Below are 25,268 nucleotides of genomic sequence, written 5' to 3'. Positions count from 1 at the left end.
TTTAATAAGCTTTTTAAATTTTAAATGTTATCTTGCAACTGGTGGTCGAGTTGATGACAAAATAATATTATGGATTAATAAATAATAACACAAGATTTCGGATAAATTGGCTCATGCCAGTGCTGTAGCTAAATTGCCTATATAACACGCCGCGTAATCGTAAATTAATTATTGAGATGTATTAAAAAAAAAACAATTGAAATTTGATCAAATTGTTGTGTCTCCAAAACGTAAATAACATTTTATACAAAAAATAATTAGGAAATTTCCTCTAATTATAGTTTATTTCTAGTTTTCTCGTCTTTAAGTGAACCATTGTAACGGATGTATTAAATTAGAATTTAATGATTAATCGTTTATGGAAAACTGTATTCTGACTAAAGATGATTATACGTATTTCTAATAATGTTTTTAAATCTATTTATAATTTATTTTTCTATTAATAATATGTTAAGTTAAATTAATTGTATTCAAAAATATTGCAAGTCTTATATTAATAATTATCATATGATATTATATACGTAATGTATATAATATACTTATAGACTTATAAATTAATAAGCCATTAGCCAATGCGGACTCTATTGGTTCAAAGTATAAATAGCTTGGACCAAATCAAAATATTTAATGTCGAGTATTAAAGTTCAATAGTTTATAAAAAAAAAAAATGTGTAAGTGTACTTTTAAATTGCTATAAGAGTATCGTGTAAGAAATTATATAATACATTTCCAAGATTATTTAAAAATGTATTATCAACATATATGAAACAATAATAATTGTTTGAAAATTATTTCCAAATTTCTATAAGCAATTTAAAATTAGACTAAACATTTCAAAATTAATGAATTCAGTTAACTACACAGTACGCAGTAATAAAATGTTTTAAGTTTCTACTTTTATGTATATAAGCTAATATATATATATTAATTACAACAAAAGAAAAAAGAAAAAAACTAAAAGTCAAAAATCCATATGCTTACAATAATAGCTTCTACACATCCAAAATATTTTTGGAAGTAATTATATGAATATTAATTACCTGTAATTATTTTGATAACAATTTAAAATCAAAATATACTATTCAAAAACTGGAGTAAATATTTCCTTTTAGGCGGTCGGTAATTGGGCCACATGTTATCAATCATTTTAAAGTTCGTTTCCTGGCTTTTAATATTTCTACGCTTCTAATTTTAATATAAATTTCTGATTGAGCTCCTAATGAAATTTATATTAATTATTATTTTATAAGCATTTAAAATATCGTTGCCCAATTTACCGGGTATAATATAATAATAAAAATTGTTGAAAATTAAAGCCCAATTACTATGTACTTTTTTGGAAAAAGGTTAATTGTGGCCCAATTGCCGGGTGCCTTTCTTTTTTACTGTAGTTATTATTATTTTTCAAATATTTTATTGAAAATAACTTGACATTTTTTACTTTTGAACTTTCAAAATACCACGCTTAAAATTGAAGATTTTAGTGCTCCAAAATATGACGAAAATTATATAAAAAAAAACACAAACATCAATTGTATAACCAAAACATTTATTACTCCATCAAAGTCTGAAAATAACACGCTTTTAATATATTTTTACTCCGAAAAATAGACCCTGTGATGGTGTACCAACGTGCTGGAACGAAAACATCGTGTCAAAATCTTGCCATCGGTGTTCCATAAAATATAAAATTGTGTGGGTGTGTGTGTGTGGGCGTCGGGTGTTTGTGTATACGATACAATTCTATAATATACTGTTGTAAGTGTTTAATTGTTTGCAATACGGTAAGAATACGTGTGATATAATATATCGTACGTCCCTGCAAGGGGTTCTTTCTCATGATTTTTATTTTATTAACGGAAAACTACGAGTGCGACGTCGGACATCTATTCTGTTAATTAACGAATAAATTCGTACGAACAACTCGCTAAATGTTTGAACAACAATTTTCATGAAAAACGTAGGCGATTGCCTATTTGGTTGGCGTGCGGGGTAGACTGACGTGAAGCAAAACGCGCCGGCAAACCACATTCCTCTCCGCCCATCGCGTTACACGCGTCATATTATCGTGTATAGCGCGCGCGTGTGGATATAGCCAAGTAAATATCGTTCACGACCGTTGTTTGTGGGAAAAGCCCACGATGCGGGTTCAAAGCGCATATAGTCAAGTAGGTATATGATATTATATACGATTGGTCGGCGGCAGAGTAAGTGCATTACACGGGGTACGCTCCCACGCCGATACAGACAAACGTAGTTGGATATGTAGGTAGGTCGGTGGGTAGGTATAGTCGTGTAGGCAGATGGCTATGGGTTGGTGGATAGGTGGATCGTACCGTTTAATTCGATTTGTAAAACGACATGATGAAAGCGGAGGAGTAAGAGGGTAGGCGCTCGCACCGCTGAGTGCTGCAGGACTATGGATCGCGCACTAACTAGTTGAACGTTTAAATTAATGACGAATGTTTCGGCCGCGGATGACTCGTAACAAGTTGATTTAAGTTAAGCGTAAGACGCATGATAAATATATATTTTTTAAACCGATTCGACTTGATTTTTGTCTGGAAGCATAAAATTATATTATATTATACTTGCCCGCTGTTGCCGCGTAATTTTGATCACTTTTACAGCATGTACAATGACAACCCGGCTGAATATATTGGAATTTAATCGATAATTTTATAGTACATGATGACCGATCGAAAAAGCTCTTGTTTTTATATTTTCGCTGTATCATATTATTTCAAATACCAAGATGATTTGTGTTTTTATTAAATTATACACAGTTGTGCAAGAATAAATTAACAATTATTGAAAAGTTTTTAAGTTATGTCTTTTATTTTTTTGTTTAAAAATGATAACTAAAAGCTACACTTAATATTTTTTATCAAATTTGGAATTTCCCATTCATCAAAAAGAACTATTGACAGCAAGTGTCTAAAAATAATTTATTTCAAAAGTCAAAGTCTAATTATTATCAAAATCAACGTTTGCTAAAAAACAGCATCTAATCAAGATCGGTTGACTCTCCTAATACTTTGTTAAATATAAAAAATATACAATATAATTATATTTAAGACGTCAAATATCAAAAAAAAAATATTTTTGTATATTATAAGCATTAGTTTAAAACGTAAAAAAAAAGATTAACCTAACGTAAATTCTTATATTGCAAGGTAACAAAAAAACTATTGTGGATATGTATTAAATTAAAAACTCTATCTGTTAAAGCCACGTAATTTTAAATACGTACTTTTAGTATACAATTTATATGTGTTTATTTTAAAGATAATCTAAGCCCTTGTTATGAAGATTAAAAACAAATTAAAAAAATGTGATTTAATTTATAAATAAGTTTTGATATAATATATATCATTATAATATCAAAACTATGATACATGTATATTTAGAATAGCTCTGAATTAAATTTAACTGAACAATTTTATTAAATTAAAACCAACTTCATTTGTAATAATTTCTAAGTTATTTATTATAATAATTACTATAATTACTAGTACTGTTTTTAATCTTCATAGCAATAGCATGCCACACTATAGTAATAAGTTATATTTTTCTTTATTAATACGAATGTGACATGCTAAAATATTTTTTTTTATTAACTGTTTGATAAAAAGTGAAACCTAGTCAAGATAAGTCTATGCTGTAAATTAAAATAACACAGATAGATAATGGCTTGATACATATCAAAAATGTTGTTTATATAATATTATTTGTATTACTTGATAGGACATTGTGTATTTAGTTTAAGCTCTGTCAACATACATATTGTACAATGTATACATACTACAATACCTTCTTCATTAGTATATTAAATCAATCAATATTTATGTAAAATATAATTTCAGGCTATGATGTTTAAAAACCTCATCATGAAAAAAAAAACAATTTATTTTGGTTAACCAATATTCATGATTAAAGATGATATGTCTAATATGATATACATTATACTTTTGATATTATTTTCTTTAATATTATCGTAACAAATTAAACTATACATTGTATAATGTTTTAATAGTAATTCTTGTTTTCATCTTTTCATAGTAATAATCTGAGTGAATAATTATTTTCATTAAACTACTTATGCGTTAGACGAATATAAAAAATCTTGGTGTTACATTTTTTTTTTAAATGTTCACACAAGAAATTACACGTCGTCACCAATACAATAACTTTATCGCTCCACTAGAAATCTAAAACTAATCTTATACTTTTGGGATAAAAAATAACTTTTGAAAAAAGTCCATTTCTAGCACTGAACAACTTTGAAAATAAAAGAAACTTTGGTATCATGCAATGTATATAACTATCTTATAATAGTAAAAGAAAGTGTAGTAAGAAATACTAAATATATGTTTTAAGAATTTGTAAAAAGTTTCTATAAAATATATTATATGCATACTTCTATTATGCATTATTTGATTTATTCTAGTTTCCTAAAATATAGGGAAAATAAATAAATTGCATTATTCAGATATTTTACTTTTAATTAAATTATAATATACTTAACAATTATTTAAAATATAGATTTAAATCGGCTAACATATTTTGATAAATAATTACTAGAAGATTATCTATAATATTATAGGTATACATTTTTTATGTTATTAATGATATTTGTTGTTACAGTGGTATATAAACAATCCATAATATTATCATATAATATTAATATTTAAAAATCTTACTTAAAATGTCTTAAACGACCCAAGCATAATTTAAATACTTAATCTAGTCATTATTATTCTTTTACAGTTTCAAAATCCCAATAATCCATCACAGCCATTGGAGTTAACTTTAGTAAGCTAAAGGTTTAGTTTAGTTTGCATTATCAAAGGAGTAAAAGAAAGGCGTGTGTGCTTAAGTTTCTAGAGATTTTGAGTAAATTAAAGTTTTTTTTTCTTCGCAGTTTTGTCGTAAAACGATATCGCTTAAAATAATGGCACCATTAGTATCCAAAAGTACTCGAAAAAAAAAATCACTGTTACTTTATCAAAGTACTTATACAACGAAAAAAAGACAACTTTTATGGCAATGTCAACTTTGAAAACACCAAGAAGAGATATTAGTAGGACATATAAATATATACGAGGTACCTAGTTTAGAAACAGAATAGTCCCGAACAGTTTTCCAAAATGTAATATCTTTAGTCCGGTTACAGGTGCTTGGGGATATAGGAAAATTCTCCAACAATAAAATTATATGTATAGATATATAAAGTGAGAAAGAGAATGAGAGAAAATTCAATGATAATCACTACTCGACGGCCTCTCTATCGAATAGTTTAATGAACCCAACTCTTCCTGAGGGTAAAACGAAAACGTTTATTGCGGCTACAAAGCAAAGCGATTTTCTTCTTCGTACACCATTATATTATATTTTTCTCCGAAATTGATTTTTCAAGGACGTATTTGGACTCGTATACCACAAATGGCTATTATAAAATGTACGCGTTTAATAGGAAATCGGCCAAATTAAGAAACCAACAATTTATATTCCTCGTTGGTCGTATTTTGCTTTTTAAAAACCGCATGAAAGTGAAAACTCATAAAATAAAATTTATTTTGATTATTTTTCCCCTTTCACAAAAATTATCATAATATTGTGATATATTTTATGGTTACTGACAAAACTGAACATTTGAAACCAATAATATACACTTTATCATATTATTATTATTGATACAACTTTACATTTATTTGTTGCTGGTAAATAATATTTTCTGTTACAAATTAACGATTTACCTATATAATAGTAGGTAAATAAATGAACAGTATTACAATTACAGTGTTTTCGGACTCAGCAAAACACACGTTGGAAATTAATATGATATTATTATAAATTATTTTTAAATCAGATTAAACGCAGTTATATTATAGCTCAACAAATTAATGATGAGTAATATTTCGCATTTGATGATGATTTGTAGTTTACTGCCGAATTCAAGCGAATATCAAAAAAAAAAACAATATTAATAATAAATACACGCCCAGACGATGAATATTATATTTAGGAAATAAAACTCAACCCACGAGTTAAAGATAGAGCGAAACATAACAAATACATACATGCAAAGTAAAAAGTCAATGAGACTTTTACAAGCCAACAAGCACTTCATTAAGCCTTTTACGTTAGTTATCCCTATTTTCCGCTTGCGTAACGTATAAATCGTTTAAATTCTATACTCGCCAACCCGTACCGTCCTTATCTCAATATATTTCTCTAGTAGGTTGTGTCCTAATAGACAAACTTAAACAAGATATAACAATAACAACTAAAACTCATAACTAACAAATTATTATAGTGTGTAAAAAATATGCAATAATTATAAATTGTAATTTAGTAAATATTAACTTAACGTTTTTTTTTTTATATATATCGTTCATTTTTAGTGTCAGCAATTATTTCTAGTACATCAGTTACTAGTTAAATGCAAAACACGTTTATTATCACACTCGCACTTATAATATAGTCTATATAGGTATTATAGCTATACGCATATAGTATTGCGACTGTAAATAATTTCTATTTGTGGTTCAGTCAATTATTTATAACACTACTTGTATGTAAATACCCGATAATTTAACAAAGTAATAATAATTTATCCAACCACTACTCATGAAAATTTATTAGGAGTGGTCCGAACTTCAGTTTTACCGGATTGTTCGTGATCAAACTCGAACACAAATCCTTTTTTTTAGTCAAACTTTTTTTGAATTTTTCAAACATTTTAAATTATCAAATTTTAATTAGATAATGACACAATTAAACAACCATGAATACTAATAGAGGCCATTTATATGATAACATATATAAAAGTATATAAATAAATATGAAATAAAAGTAGTATTAAAAGGTTCGGCTATTTATATTTTAAACAATATAAGTAATATTTATGGATGTATTGATATCAAAAATCACAGTGTCAAAAATATTCGAGATTAAAATATTCTTGGAATGAAAAGAGAACAAAAATTATTGACATAAATAATTGATATTAATTGATATTAGTAGTAAGTAGTAAGTAATTATTATATAGTAACATATATTACTTACTATTGCAACACTGTTATAAATATATTAACTATCATAGACTATCAATATCAGAATCAGATACGATTTTTTAGTTGATCCAACAAAAATATTGAACTTGATTAATGTTTATTTTGTTTAAATGTTATGTAGAAAATAAAAATTATAATTATTATTACAATAATACTATTTAACATGTTATATATAAGCTTAACTTGGTTATAAAACATACTTTTTGAGTTCTAACGAATATGATTTTTTCATAAAAGATTAAAGGTATATTGACGTAGTTGTAATATAATCATGGCTATATTTATTAGAAATTAAGTAAGTTTTATAAAGAGTTAAAGAAGTTGGTAAAATTTTTCAATCTGAAAATTCTAATTTCAATTAAAATTAAAATGATTTATATTGAATTTACTTTTATTAAAAAACAAAAATTCAATTTTACTTAATTGCAGTTTTAAAAACAATTCATTTTGAAACGGTGAATATTAAAATAAATAAATTGTGTAGGTACATTCCTTAAATGTGAATGCATTTATTGTTGTACGCGTAAATTTGGTGTATACTAAATTATTTTGTTTATATTTTTCAATCTTATTTCCACTTTTACTAGAGGTTTTAAAAAATTAATGAAAATTTGGAACTTTATTTTTAGAATAATAATATTATATTTTAAAGTAGCAGAACAGTTTTAGAAGAATTAGAAATAATAATCATAAACTAATATTTTTTATTTAACTATTATTTCTAGGCCGCAGTTAAAGTGGAAACTCATTCCTGTCGTCACGCCAGTAAGCCAAACAATAAAGAAAAAAATCAAAATCCCAAGTGCATCGCTTGTGAGTATATACAAATTAATACATTTTACTATAATTATATTAATTAGTTATCATTAATAGATATATTAATTAAATTTCCTCTCCTGCTATATGACTAAATATCGACTAGATCGATGACTCAAATATTTATGTTCGTATAATTTTATTGAAAATCAAAAATACTAATAGATTCAAAAACGCTTAAAATTATATCGAAACAAGCAACGATCGTCAACACGAGACATCGTTGATTGCTCAACATTGTTATACCTATTACACGGAACCGCAAAACGATGGTATATCATGTCATTTCTTATAAAAACAATCATCCATTGACACATTGCTATTGTCTCTAACCAATTATGGTCTTAACACACACCTAGTACATAAAAATAGATTGAACTCGATTGATCCAATTTGTAGAAATGTTTCATAATGCCGTTCAAAGGAGCATAAGAAAATAGGTCATATAATAACCGATAATCATAAACTTATAACAATTGAAATTTAAAAAAAAATTATTAGGTACAAAACAATATAATTTTTTTATTATATTTAAATCAAAAAACTCATTCTAACCAATGTACTAAAAATATTATATATATTAACATTTTAAGAAAAAAACTGTTATTTTTGTTGTATCATGTTTTTTTTTTTTAATAAAACTTGTGAAGATTTTTCGTTACTACTTTTTTAAAGTTTGTTTTGAATTTATATATTATTGACATACATTTCATCACTGATTGCTCAATAGTTTTTCTCATCCTAAAAACGTATTATTATCATAAACCGTCGATAATATGGACAGTATATTGCTTAGTTTTTATGGATATGTTATTTGTCTAAGTTCATAAAAAATAAACGTCATTATTATAAGGCATATGTGTTTTGCCTGGACCTTTAATTTTAGGTGATTAAACCCGGTATACTATCACAACCACGACATCATTATAAACGGTTTATGTTGCGTATATTATATATAGCTATAACGTTATGTTATTGATATCACGTTTGTGTTTCGAGATTCTTCCACCAATTTGCTACGCATATATCATATTATTGTGAGAAACTGTTGAGTACTTATACGCACAATAGAAGCTTGTGCACGGGATTATCTGCGTGAAACGATTTATGTACAAGAAACAACGTATTATTATTTAAGTGACAGACTAGACAAATATATAAGAGAGACACGCGGAGAAAATATACCATTATATTATATTATAATAACGACAATCTCGACAATATAATAACAGTGGTAATAATATCGTGTTAAAACCCATTGTCGATATATACTGATGGCTTAGAAAATAAACAACTCCGCAGTTTATCGCGAATATACTGGTGGGGTTATTAATTAAAAGCGAGTAAGGGTGAGAGAAGAGTCGACGTCGACGAAATACATATTATATACGGCCTCTGACATGTAGGTGGTATCTAATATGTCATGTTGTATAGGTAAAGGTACGTACATACTAGCGATACCACATACGCCACATGGGTATAGACAGACGCCTACCAACGCATAATTGGACCAGTAGGACGGAAAAGTAATAAAGGGAAAAGGAATCATCTGGATCGGGTTCGACTATACGAGCAATATTGCTATGCATATGCTTGTGAACAGAGGCGCAAAACCGATTTCAATACTTTATAATCATATTACAGCGCAGATTTAAATTTAAATTGCATTTTTCTCTGAACAACCCAAAATAATTGATTTCCAAGCACAAAATTCGTTTCATACATCAAAGGACTTAAAACGAAACTTTTATTTTATATTTTTTTTTAGAAATTGTTTTGCATTTTTTAAACTTTGAAAGTTCGTATTTCATATATTGTATAAAAATAGATAAAATTTGTTAAAAGTTTACTATAAACCATTTCCCTATGGAAAAAAATAAAATTAAATAGGTCTTTATTTCATTTCATCGTACTATACTTATTAGCTAGGTACATATGTTTTTATTATTATATATTATATTATTTTGATACATTATACATCTGTATACATATCTGATAAAAGAAGCGGTAACTACACAACGGTCTAACAAACGACATTTTTGTCACGTGCTGACAAATATATTATATACGAGTAAACTATACTATGTATATGTATATATAAAGATAGATAGATAGGGTGTTTTATTTATGACTTTTATGAATCGCGATAACGCTAAATTACGTACACTTAAATAATACAAATAGATTTTTGTTTGATAAGTTTTACTTAACGTTACGGTAAAAACAATTTTTTTAAGTTTTAATTTTATTTGGGCATCAATTAAAATTGTATAATATTATTATTATATTTTTAAGTTATTTATCCTGTTTTTAGGACATTTAAATCCACGGACTAATAAACATTAATCATTCAGAAAATAGAGGTTTCCAAAATGCCCAGTGTTTCTGTTGCAAATAAATATGATAGGTATTAATTAATTATACGTTATTATTGTGCGGAGAATATCAATTATGATTTACGAAACAAAATCATACAAATTCTTAAAATAAATCGCATATTTTCACGAGATATCTTTTCCCTCTTTCTCTGTGGGCTGGTGATAGTATTCAATTACACTTACCCGAGACCAAATAAATGGCCTCGCTAATGCTTATCGCCAAAAATAAATGTTAAAATAATTATGCCTACTTACTATACAGTAGGGACTTCAGACAACTGTTAAATTTAATTTGAGATCAACACTACATTATTCGAATAAAAGGAAATGAACAATTAGTTAATTTGGTCCATGCTTACATTATGTCATGATGACTATACTTTCGTATATACGGTGATTCGTCAAACATGTTTTTTTTTTTTATAATTAATTTATTCAAATTCTGATTATTGAAATTTTCAAATTTAACTTAAAGACCATATTTTAAATGCTTTAGATTATTTTTATTACTGAAGGAATGTCCTATTGTGATACAAACTTCAGTTTTTCATATAAATACCCCTCATTTTTGCTATAAATTATTTAATTAATGATTAAAAAACAATGGTTAGGTTAGGAACAACGGGTAATTTCTCAGTTATTAAAATGTTTATATGAAAGATAATAGTTCTTAAAAGTAATTGATTAATAACAATTACAAAAATTTCAAACCACCATGTCACCAGTCCTATACATTTTAAACCCATTATCATAAACTTTATGAATACTATAATATCCTTAATACATAAAGTTAAATACCTACAAATCTACTCGATTTTATTTTATTTTTGATACATCAAAATGCTTAAAAAATTAAGAGTAAAATAGAAAAAATGAGTTTTATTTCAAAAATAAAAGTTTGTATTTTCGTGAAACATGAAAAAATGATATATTTCTAAAGTAGTAAACAAACCTCAAGAATTTGAAAATATATTTTTAAGTATATTGGAAAATTATAAAAATTAGATTTTGAACAACTAAAAGAAAAACTGAAGGAAAAAGAGGTTGAGCATGTTTGGTGAATTACCTTGTTTACACGTTAATTAATGGAAGTATAGGATTCGATAACGAAAGGCAATATTACATATTATTATCATATACTATACGTACCTATAATATGTATACTTCATAAATGCCCCGTTCAATTATTCAATTGAAGAGTTATTACGTCCCAGTAAATATGTACTTTCTCAAAAACAAATTATAACATAATGCTATGCCTCGACTTATATCATAAAATCGTATGGTTTGAATAAATTACAACGTTCCACCATGACAGTAGTTCAAAAGATAAACTAACAACATCAAAGCATATTTATTATATAATATACGCTATCGGTAAAGATATAAATTTTTTATCGGCGCAGTGGCGCATAACTCGGAGTACCTACATATTTCTGGTGGTGAGACACGAGGTGGAATATTAAGTAAAGTACTTGTAGACCTATTTCAAACGTTTCATTTTTTCGGTATAATATGTTATAATAAAAGTAGATAGGACATTTTAAATTTAGTATTGCTTAAACTTTTTTTAATTTGAATTAATTATAAACGATTCGATAATTTATAACATTTAAATGCATTAACTTTTTTGTGTGAATAGCTGACATATTTGCTTACTATTCTTATGTAATTATTTTTATTTTATCTCGAAAACCATACGAACTTTATTTTATACAAATAAAATATTAATTAAATAAATATCAAATAAATAGTTTTATATTAATAATTATACATTTTTACATATATTTGACTAAAAGTTTAACAAAAAAATCTGGTTTTACTTTCTCTATTATAAAAATTATATATTTATTTATATAATTTATTCGTTTAAATAATTTAGCTTTAAACTCATATTTTAAATGTAAATATTTTATTTAACAAATTAAAATATTTTTGAAAGAAATAGACGTCAAATTTCAAGCAGACAGTCGTCCTGTACTATAAGTATTTGCACGGTTAAAAAAATATAAACTCAGAAGGCTGCCAATCAAATTATTTAAATTTCTTCGTAATTTCAATATTTAAATATAACCCATAATCGACCGGTAAAAATGTAAATATAATGTATTGAAATTTTAAATATCTTATAAAATTAAACGACAAGTTAGTGTCAGTCTTTTCAACTTCCAAGAAATATTACAGTAGTCTATTATTAACGTTACTTGAGTTACACATCGTATGCGTTATGTTATAAAATAATATTATTGTTTATGAATAACATACTATATAAAACCCGAAAATTGTATACATAAATTAAACGTTTGACCTAGAAAATAATTATTAATAGTCATGCCTGAATAATTAAACACGGTTTAACACGTATATACGTATAAGGTAATTCATGCGTATTTTAGGAATATTTGTAAAGGATTAAAACTGTCACTCGATAATTGAAACATAATTTTAGGTATGAGAAAAAATTACTCAAATTTAATATAATTATGGTATTAGTGCAGGTAGTTTATAAACATTGACGTAAAATTAACAATCGCAGTAGACATGCAATTTAATTTTTTTGCTCATAATTATCCATGATTAATGTCGATTTATATTAATTAATAATTTATCTATTGTATTCGTATTTTGTTTTTTTTTTTCGTTATGTGTATTGTTATAATTATTATTAAAAGTATACTTGGCCGCTTTTAATTTTGAAAATTAAATATTTAAAAACTTAAAACATATATTATTTATTATACTATATTGAATTATTATAATCAAGATCGCCTTTGATATTGTTCACTGTTGATACATATGTAATCTATATACATTATATAAATGAATGTTTTTGTTCGTTTGTCTTTTATAGACTCAATAACTACTGGGCCATTTTCAATAAAAATTATATAAACAAATTCTTCGAAACTATAAGTGTGTTTATATATAGCTTATTTTTCATCTTTTATAGGTTTTTCTTTAGGAAGGATCATAAATTAATTAGTTTTGTCTCACAAAAATCGAATATTTTTTTTTGTTTATTTGAATTATTGTCATTGGTTGTAGTTTTAGTTTATATTTCTATTGTAATAATTATTATAAAAAATATATATATAAAAATATTTACAATTATTATTATTATTTTTCTTTTTTAAGAAATTTAAAACCAAATACTTATGGCCACAATATTACAATGATTACTTTTATGATTTGCAATCATGATTTGTTATCTTAATTTCGAGCATATTTTTTATGTAAACTTAAAAATCAATACCAACATTAACGTTGTTGGATTTCTAGCGGCTTCTTAAGCATTCGTTGAATCTGTCACCGGTTTTTTGTATGTATAAAAAAAATATCTCCAGAATTAAGAAGTGAAAAATTATAAAAGTAATTATTGTAATTCTATTATATACTTAAACTGAATTAAAAAATTAAAAACAAAAATGTAGGTCAATTTTAACCATGACGAAGTTTGATAATACAGCGAATACATAATAATCATACATGATGGTGTAAAAACGAAACCTGCTGCAGCTGCTAATTTCGATGTGCACGACCACCACTGTCCGCACTCGATGTATAACTATGAATTATATCCCAGTAGGCCAAGTACCTAATCGTATATATCGAAGTGCACGCTCTGTATAATGCATATACATCATACCACTGCATATGCTCAACGGCCTTGTAATCATTCATAGCGCGTCCGCGAGGAAAAGGGCACAACAACACAATAATATATTATAATTACGACTGCTGTTCTGTGTATATATATAATTATTTTGCTATTTTGCTCGTACTGAGTTAACCGGAAAATAGGAGTCCTTTGCGGCGTAGATACAACATAATATGCATAGCACGTGGGCGAGTACCTATGGGTTGTTATTTGTTAAAAACCCAAAAAATGTCAAAAAAAAAAAAAAATGATAACAAAACATATACATGCGTGTTTTATGTAAGCACTAAGTATAACCATATATCGCACTTTAAATAAAAATAATACATTCAGAGTTCAGAGCGATTGTATATTGCTTTGTATGCGGCGACAACTTAAAATAAAAATAAAAAAATGGTCATTTTCTGTGCGAGGAGATGCCGTGAGTACACACAATGCTTCGTCAGACTTTTTCTTACGATCGTGATTTTGTGGGTTTTCTTATTTATTATATACGAATTCTGTACCAAAAAATATACGTATACATAACTCGGTAGCGACAGTGATCATTAATAAATGCACTCTCACAGCAAGCTGACTTGTACGCGTTTCATTTGACAAATTGTCTAAGAATGAATTAAAAAGGGTATGACGAATGAATCTTTATACGATAATATATTTTGGTAGCTCCGGGTGTGTGTGTGTGTGTATGTGAATTGTATGCATTGTATGTATATAAACATCCATATACATGCATTACACCAATAGTACATATATTATACATGTGTGTTCACCTTCACATAAGGGCTTTAAGGACGTTGGAAAGAGCTGGGCGGGGCGTACGAATAACAATGGGATAGGTATACTCATATACACTGCCTAAAATATTGCTCTAAATTTAAGAGGTCCAGAGCTCCAAGCCACTCGAGGAAAGCATCGAAATTATAGTCCGCGTACGCCCATGGTGTATCTTTGAGGTATAGATCTGTTCACTTTCGTTTTATTCTTCAAACGTGAAATATGTGTATTCATTGCAGCTATTTATATATATTATAAATTTACCTTGGTAATAACTATTAAGTACCCTTGTAATATATAATGCTCTTAAAACGAGATTTTATTTCAAAAAAAAATAAAATTTCGATTCGTCGTCGTTGTATCCCTGTATTTACTTGAAACAAGTGGTAAGTGAAAAATATACAAATCAGACAAACTAATAAATAAAAAAAAAATGTGAAAAATCTTTTTTACCGAAAAAAAATTTAAATTATTATAATAATATGTAATAATTTTATTTTTACTCGCTAGACTCTAACATAATACTGTCCAACGGTACAATATTATAATATTAACTTATAGAACAACATTTAGTTTAGGCTGTTCAATATTGTATACTGTTCTATATTCACGCATATATTATACTACATTAGTAAGCTGTTACATATATAATTAATTATCACAGCGTTACGAAATTCTGATCTCGACTCTACGCTAATTCACTTGATGGAACTCCACACACGTACGCATTTAATGTAATATAAAATACAAATATTGAACACGAACCGTTAGTAAATATTATAAATTGTATTTTTATTGACGTAATGTCGTATTAATATGATTTAAATTATAAAAAATATAACAATAATGTTAAAACAATTAAATTAAAACACTGACGCAGTGTTTTTTTAATCCAATTGCACTCTATACATTTAATGCGTTTTGTGTATTAAAATAATGCAATAAATTCAAAGCGAAAATTTTTATCTCGCTCTTTTTGAGTACGTAAATGATATACTGTATACATTTTCACATTTCTAATTAAATGCCTAATATAATACAGTTGGTGTGCATCTATTTTATCGTCATAGATCGTATACTATTCATCGTATATAATAATACGATTGTCTTCAAAATTCGGCCTAATTTAGAAATAGGTACCCAATATAATACCAAAAAATAATCAAAACATTTTGCACCGTAAAAATGTATTACCCAACGTGTTATTTAAATAGAATTTCTTTAATTATCATCCGGTTTTAAACACAAACATATTATGCATTTAAATTTATCCCTCTTAAAAAAAAATACCCGTATACGTGATATAGACAAAAATACACAAAAGTTTAAGAATAAACAAAAAAAAGTCCCGTTTAACGGTGTAGTTGCGTCGGTGCAAAGAAATAATATGTTTGATACAAGATAAAACTACATATTATATAACGTTGCATATGATTTAAAAACATTTTATCTATTATACATCTACAGTTCTATACAACAAATTACACTTATGATTCATGAATTTGCAACATTTATTTTTAAAATTAAAATATATTTTTTTATTAAGTACTACTTAAGGGGATTCCATACTGTAATTTTCTGTCTTTGTCTAACACACACGTGATATAGAATTTTTGACATGTTTTTTGCCAAACATACCAATTGATCTAATGAAGCGATAAGAATTCTGAAAACAGATTTTAATTTGTTGTCAAGTCTATTTGGAATCGACTTTCTCACAGCTTTGATATTTTCCTCAAAATTCCTAAAAAAAATTATGTTAAAAAAGAGTAATTAAAAATTGCCGTATTTTAATTTTTGGAGAAGTTAAAATCAAAAAGTCAAAAATCTAGGAAAGTCGATTTCAAGTATACTCGACGAAAAATTAAAATCTGTTTTTAGAATTCTTTTCGCTTCATTGGATCAATTGGTATGATTGGCAAAGAATCCGTCTAAAATCCTATGCCACGCGTACGTTAGACAAAAACAGAAAATCACGGTATCGAATCCTCTTAAAGAAATTCATAATAATCATCTATTTATAAAATCTACGAACATTATAAAGTAGATATATGTTCAATAAAATAAATTATACCTAGTCATTATACATATTTCACACTCGCAAATTTTATTTTCTTTTGTAGACAGTGGTAATAATTAATAATAAAACATTTTTTTTTTTAGTACTTATTATATTAATTAATTCTATTGATATTTTAATAATTATATACATTATATTTGTTGAATATTTATGATTTATTCGAGTTTAAATAAAAGTTATTTATTAATGATTCATATTATAATATACGCATATTAATACATATTTTTATACTACTTTCTAAGTTATTTTTTGAAGATGTAAAATCGGTAATTGTACCTTATAACATGTGATTATATGGCTACCTGTCTGATATATGTATAATATATTATACGTACATAATATTATGTATATCTACAAAAAACATGTTTTTATATGTATAAAATAATAACTCATGAGTATTTGAGACGTAATATTTAGTCAATATGTCTCATACTCTTTTAGAGTTATAGACTTTTATAAGATGATATCTTGCGATTTGAAATTAAGCACCTGAACAAACACACATTTTATGTCAAATTGAGAAACGTTTGGCAACGATTATTGTAACGCACATCGTTCGGTAATTTGTGTTTCGATTTTCGCGGTATTAGTATAATATGTGTTTACAATACGCAGACTATTGTCGTCTTAAGAATTTTACCTCGCCTGTTCTTAAGGGTAAACATATAGTAATAAATTATAGAGGATGATTCACCAACCATGCTCATTCCTATCATTTTCATTTAATAATGAATTTATTTAAAATCTATTTCTTGAAATTATTAAATATAATTAAGGATCATATTTTTGATCTTAAAAAATGTTTATGCTACTTTAAGAGTGTTCTGTAGTGATACGAAATTTTGTTTTTCAAATAACAAGCACTCTTTTTTTTATAAAAATATATATACACCTAATTCAAAATTCAAACGTGTAGTTTTCCAGTTATCAAAATATTTATACTAATAAGAAAATTACTCTTTAAAAATAGTTTTACTAAAATTTGATCCAATATTCCATTTTTTAAATAAATAAATATTGATAGATTAATATCAATTACTATAATTTTCAAATTACCATAGCTTTTAGATCTTTCTAACCCATGAACGTGGACCTTTTTTATCCTTGGTCCAAGTCAAATTACTTAAAAATTACTCGTTAAAATGTTGAGATTTAGATACAAAAAAAATAAAAAATAAATGCCGAGTAATTTACATTGAAAATGGAGGTTGTCATTTAAAAAACCGAAGTTTGTATCGCTACAGGACACGTAATTAATACATACAAGTATTTAAATACATTTAAAAATTCTAATCTCAAAATTTGGATTTTGAAGTACTTCATTGTTAAAAAAAAAAAACGTAGTGAGCATGGTTAGTGAATCACTCTGCATGTTATTATTTCAAATACACTTTCAGCGGATTCAACGTGTATAATAACTTTATGCGATACCAAAGGTGATCTCGAATGTACGTGGAATTGAGAAGAAAATATAAACAAAAATGTTACACGCATTACAAACTGGCCAGCGAACAACAGTTCAGCTCCGTCGTGAAATGACAAAACAATAAATTACTTCAGATGAACGACTTTAAATGTTCGTTATTAATTTCAAAAATGACGCAATACGCTCTGAGGCGGTACAACGCCGCCGCGACAATTAACCGAAAATCGTGCTGAGATCTAAAGACTACCAACGGTTCTGCGAACGTTCGATACGTCACGTCAGCCGCGACCGAATTCCGGATAGTCTATGATATATTCAACTTAATAAATATAAACGCCCATAAAACCACCACAACTGTCCATACGGTGTGTCATTGAGAGCGCGAATAATAATCACGAATGTTAACGACGCGCGATAATTGGGAAGGTCGTGAACTACACAATATGACATGCACGGGGTCGGAAATCGCCATGTTAAAATCTTAAGTTCCTGTCAGTGATTATGTCAAAGATTATGTTCTAACATAGTAAAAAAACTAATTGTTATTTCGAAATTCGATCGTTTATACAACATAATAAAGGTACAGTAATTCATTTTCATATACATAATATAGATGGACTGCGCGTTCCTACCCCCCCTCCCCCCACCATCAATGAATTCAGCCATAATAATATGAACGAAGAAGGTAAAATATCGTGGAAAAAACATGTATTATTGGGATTTAGAAAAAAAAAGATAAGAACTCTAAGAAATACACCTTGCTAGAACGATGTAGAGATGTAGAGGTAAACATTTTTCCATGATCATTATACCCTCTACACAAGTTTATTATTGCCGACATGATAAGGGCTAAACGCGCAGTCCATCTATATTATGTCTATGTTCGTTTTACACATTTTGTATTTTAAGCGAACTGCCGTATTGGTTTTAAAGTGATGTGGTTTTTTTTCAGTGTGCTTGTTTTGTTTTTGTTTGTTGTTTTTATTTTTGTTTTTTTTTTTTCTATTTAGAGAACGCTCTTAAATTTCGAGAAACACTATCTGTCGATTGAAAATCTAAACAAGTTGGTACTTTTGATACTTCGAAACAGTCATTTTTTTAATTTCTACAGTTATATTTTCCAAAATGTACAAACAGACACCTGATTAATAACTTTAAAAAAATGTCGAAATTTACTAAACGAAATCGATTCTGGTTACTGTGCTGTATGGTTTGTCGTAACTTGTAACATTAAAATAATAATAATAACTGATAGCTTATTTGAACATCCATAAATCGTATTATCTTTGTACCATTTCTTGTACTTTAAGATTAAATTTTACTATCGTGTTGTATGATAACTTCATAATATGATCAACAATATAATCGGCTTATCAATATATGCTGCCTTATTATACACAACAAAATATAAATTATGCATCTATATGATATCAACACTTTAATGATTGCTATTGCTTGTGAAAATCGTATGTATATAATATTTAATAAATATTTTTTTAATAATTTTATATCAGTTCCATTTAAATATAAACTTAAATTAAATATAACTATCCTACAAACACAATAGATACATTATTATTGATCTTGAATATGGTATGCGAAGTTTTCTATGAATAAATTTAAAATAAATTTGCATTTTTTTTATGTTAAATTTATAAAAAAAGTGTTTTACCACATTTTTGAGTTATAAATACCTATTATAATATCTTTATTTTTTTAGTGTACATAAGAAATTTGGTTTTATACTAAAAATTTTTTTATAAAAGCTCAGAAAAATTAAAAGAAAAATTATTAAAAACACAGTGGTTTGAACGCACTTCGTACCACAACACCATTACACGAACTTTTATATATATTTAGTATAAAAAAATATGAGGTGGATACATAAATAACTAATGCATAGTTAGTGAAAATATTTTAACCAGAGTGAATATTGGTTGATATACTGCTCGTCAATAATGTTAATAACGCTTCGTGAACGATTCAAACGAGTGTTGTTGTTATTCTGTATTTTTTTTTAATCGAACAAAGGTAAATAACAATTAACTGTATATTTTGTTAATTCAATAATTTTTCGTCTGGTTGGTAATCATTTTATATATTTTTTTCCAAAAATGTTATAAAATGCTATGTTGTTCAATTTATGTTCACATTTCAGAACAATACATTAAAAAAGCGTTTTTACAGATCAAACGATAAACAAATAAATAATAGGTAGAAAAACATAAAATATAACTTTATGTCCTTCTTTTTTTTAAAAAAAAACAATAAAATCTGTTATACTAATTTCCTGAAAATGATTTAAAATATTTTATTTTCAACTTTCCTTTTATACATAAAACAACTGCAGTCATAGTTTAGAAAGTAATAATAATTAATTGTCCACAGAGTAATCGCTATTATTTATCAATGGGTTTATAAACGTGTTTATTGTTTTATTTTTAACAATAATATATAATCATATATAAACACAATTTATTTATTTACCAGACACTGTTAAATTTACGTTCTATTTAGAAATATATAATACATTTAAATTGTACGACAAATAAACATTCTCAATTGATTGGAATCCAAACATCGTAACAATGTACGTTAAGGTACAATAATATTACTCGTATTGTAATGAAATTCTTTTATTTTGCTCTTGCCTATAGTTTCGAATGATTACAAAAGGGTACACAAAAAAGAATTAAAACACTTGAGATTATTTATAACGATAACAATCGACATTATCCAATTAATTTCTAATTGTTTTCAACTAGTTATCTAATGAGTCACAATGTAAGCTATATTAAATTAAATAATTTATACTTCCAAATTTTGAAGAAAAAAATATAGGTACTTATGCAAGGATGTAGAATAAATTGATTCAACATGTTTACCACCCTTCATAATAAACTCATTAAAAATCTGGATTTTAGAATTTTAACGTTAAACTGTCTTATGCATATTTTCAATAAGTTAACTATTTTGTGTAAGTTTATACAATACTTAGTCTGAGTTCTAACTGATAACCACCCTTCTTTACTGTGAATGATTGTTGAGCATATGTTGTTTATGAATCGAAATTTGAAAGAGTTTCTAAGTTAAAAAACTTTATGCACTTATAATAATAATCACTAATAATGATTTTATATAAAATATATATATATAATATTCAGTCTAGCAATTATTATACTCAGACAATGTTTAAAATTGCAAACTTAAAATGCTAATATATTTATATTAATTACTATAATAATATCTTTAACCATCATAGCCCTCTCCATCATATCCTTAAAACTATTATTTATATTATATTAAGTTTTATAATTCAGAAACTACTCATTAAAATTTAGATTTATATAAATTAACATTGTTTTTTTTTTTTTTTTTTTAATTAACCAATTACAAACATTAAAAACAGTAAAAAAAAAATTAAACAAAAAGAACTTTTATCAATACAGGACAATCCTTAATTAAAATAAAAAAATACGCATAAGTATTTGAAAAATAATGTTTAAGCATACTTAAAAGTTCTAAAAATCATAATTATTTGAATAAGGATAGAAAAGGTGTTTTGGTGAATTATATATATATATAAGAATAAAAGATTTGGATATAAATCATATTGAATATATAAATATCATGTATAATAAAGATACATTAAATTATGATGCGAAAAAGTCTTCCCTATGCCATCCTTTGAAATTGACTATATTGTCCAAGGAAATTAGTTGACTTACTCTATTGGGAATTTTGTGAACGAAAAGCAGGTTTTGTTCAACTATATAGGCCATAATCCTTCACGAATGTACTCCTACGGTGAAAGGACAAAATATGTAGTCAATTTTTTCAGTACTTTTTTACTTGTAATGGTGCATACCCACTCGGATTTCACTGAAAATATGAAACATTATTCCATCATTTGAACATATTTCCTATTCGTTTTTGTATAATATAATATGATTATGTTATTAAGCTGTACGTTACGTTTCAGTATTTATGATATTATATATTATATAATAACACTATTCGGGTAACCCCCGAATGTCCATATACATTGTAAATGAAGATGTTCCAAGTACCCGGCAATTACTCGATGACCGAGTACTCGATATCATATTTAAAACTCGGCTCTTACCCGGTACCGGCGTAATACCTACATTTTTACCCGGCTCTTACTCGGTAGACTCGGTAGAAAGATTGGCTTACACGACAGTACGACACAACTAATTTTCGCAATGCAATATTTCTCCTTATCGGAATAGCAAAGTGGCTGCTTATCGATAAATTTATTTTTAATTATTTCCTTATGAGGTACTATGAATTTGGGGAAAATACAACTGCGAGCAAGCTATGTACATGTCAGAAATGACGGGTTAATAAATTATTAGATTCTAATTAGGATTAATAATTAATATTATTAATAATTTACATTTTTACTCGGTCAGTATTCGGTACTCGATTAGTATTAAAAATTTTACTCAGCCAGTACTCGGTACCCGGTTTATAACAAATTATATACCCGGAATATCTCTAATTGTAAGTAAACACAACACCATAATGTATAATCATTATTCATAATACGGTGCTAATAGGTATACATATATGAACATATATCCATATGTGGATGTGTGTGTGTGTGTGTGTGTGTGTGTGTGTGCAATATTAATAGTGATGTGTTGTGATAGAACTTTTTGAAGACGAATCGGAAAGAATTACGTGTCCGGGCATCATCTATACTCTACGCAAATGCGTAAGCTACTTAAGATATTCCCCCGTTGCTCCGTGCAATATGAAAATAAAGTTTCGTTTATGTGTTGATATTTAAATGGCTTAAAGTAAGATTTAAAATTCGATACGTAGAATAGTATATATATTCTGCATTCACTGACGACGTTATAATTATTATATACTCTCGAGTTTTGAAGCCATTTTAATACTTTGTGACTCCACGGCAACCGAAAAACCATACAACTTATTTGGTGATGTAATATTTAAAACGCGGAATGCACAAATGTATCTAGAGTACTTTTAGATTTGTTAAAAACTCCATTAAGAAAATAAAAAAAAAAAATTTTAAAAACAGAAAGCGAACGAATAAAATAAAATATACCTAACAAGTTTAACTTCAGAACCCGACTATATCGTTATCGTAATACAAATTAAAAGGTATGAAATTCAATCTCGTGATGTGTATAAACGCCAGCAGAGACTGTCGCTTATCAAAACGATGGAAGATGAATGGATTTTATTTTATAAATTATGAACTTGAAAGTGGTATAGAAATTCAGATTTTAGATCATATAATTTATGCATAATACCTTTTTTTTGTTTTTGTAAAAAATATATACCATCAAATCAAATGTATTTTACTTAAAATTACATTTTGAAAACAAAATTATTTTACTTTGATTCAAGCTAGAAAATATGATATTTATCTATTTGACTTGTAAAACAAGATATTTTTAAAACACTTTTTTTATATAAAGGTATATTTTAATATATTTTAAATTCTGACAAGTGGGCGAAAAATATATTAATTTTACTGATATATCTTTTTTTTCTGTAAAACATTTTTTATGGAAACTCAAAACTTTTATGTATATTATATTATTATGAACTTTATTAAACACAATGGCATTTTTGATTCATTTCAAGATTTTATCTATTTGTGCTATGGGTCGATTTTTAATGTCTTACAATATTTACAAAAATAATTTATAAATACATTTTAAGTTATACATTATTATGATATCTAAATTCTAATAATATAATAAGTGCAATATTTTCGGGAAAAAATAGATCAACCTACCGTATTACTAAAAGTAATATAAATTACTTTAATAGCTAAATAAAAAAATATATCATGGTCCATAGAATATACTTATTGATATAGGTTAACTGACAAACTGTTTCCATTTAGAATCGTTTTTATACACAATAATATATCATTGAATTTAAATTTTACATTCCCAAAATAGTGACCCACTTGACACCTGATGTTTCCACAACAAAGCGGTTCCCACTTGTCTACTTTTTATATTTGATCATACAATTTATACAATAGAGATACGACAGGCATAAGTACTAATAGAATAATAAAAATATAATATGTTCATTTGTCAACACCAAACAAACAATTTAAATTACTATAGTTTTTAAAATATTACATTATACGTGCGAATTTTTAACAACACTTTACGTTAATTATTTATATCTTATTTTATTAAATTAAACCCTCTTATAATAGCGAACGAAGACCATGCTGGATCGTATTATAATATTAAACCTACTTTTATATAATAAGTATAACGTTAATTTTTGGCCCGTGTTGTAACTATCTAAGATAATTTTCTATATTCTTCCACTTCTACGACCTTATGCTATAGCTGATTATATGGAAACTCCATCATCCCTTCCGCATGATTATAATCACGACTCGCATTTAAAAGTTTCTAAATCAGTCCTTATATTTACCATCCTTTCTTATCTACAGCCCTTTTTAATATGTACATTATACATTATAGACTGAACATTCTTGACCCATCTTATTTAAATCGAATAAATCTTCATAGATTTTTGCCATGATTATTAATTATAACTATACGTCCTACACGTTATACATATTAACATTTCATTTTAATTGTTTCAAGAACTTTGAATGCCTTAATAAAATGTAAGTTCACTTTCTAATTATTAATTTATCATAGTTAATTATTATTATTTTTATAATATTCCATTATTTGTGAAAGTGAAACCTAGTTTCGTAAGAAGTTAAATGATAAATAATTTATTTAATATAAATCTTAAAGAATAAAACATTATTGTTCTTCGGTCACATTGTTATAAAAATACATTTTTGGTTTTAAGAGAGCATTTTAATATTTTATTATGCGTATTGATCCAAGGTATTTTAAAAGAAACAAGGAATTAAAAAATAAATGTAAAAAGATAATGAGTAAAAATGACTTGTGTACAATAGTAGTGGGCGTAGAATTACACCCACTTTTTAAAACTTAAAAAACAGTTCTTCCGCTAAATATGAGTTAATCCGCTTAACGTTTTT

General features: G+C 26.5%; 1 protein-coding gene across 2 annotated transcripts in view; it reads left to right on the top strand.

Moving 5' to 3' along the window:
* The window catches only part of LOC113553219 (receptor-type tyrosine-protein phosphatase kappa), a 129,181-nt gene that overhangs the window by 75,690 nt on the left and 28,223 nt on the right, over window positions 1-25,268 (top strand). For both annotated transcript variants that reach the window (XM_026956424.1, XM_026956423.1), the window contains exon 4: window positions 7,805-7,892. In XM_026956424.1, coding sequence (XP_026812225.1) covers window positions 7,805-7,892 — 88 coding nt within the window. The remainder of the gene's footprint in view (window positions 1-7,804; window positions 7,893-25,268) is intronic.

Source organism: Rhopalosiphum maidis, chromosome 2, assembly GCF_003676215.2.
Source record: "Rhopalosiphum maidis isolate BTI-1 chromosome 2, ASM367621v3, whole genome shotgun sequence".
Lineage (NCBI taxonomy): Eukaryota > Metazoa > Arthropoda > Insecta > Hemiptera > Aphididae > Rhopalosiphum > Rhopalosiphum maidis.
The sequence above is the reverse complement of the archived record's forward strand: the minus strand, read 5'-3'. Positions and strand labels throughout refer to the sequence as shown.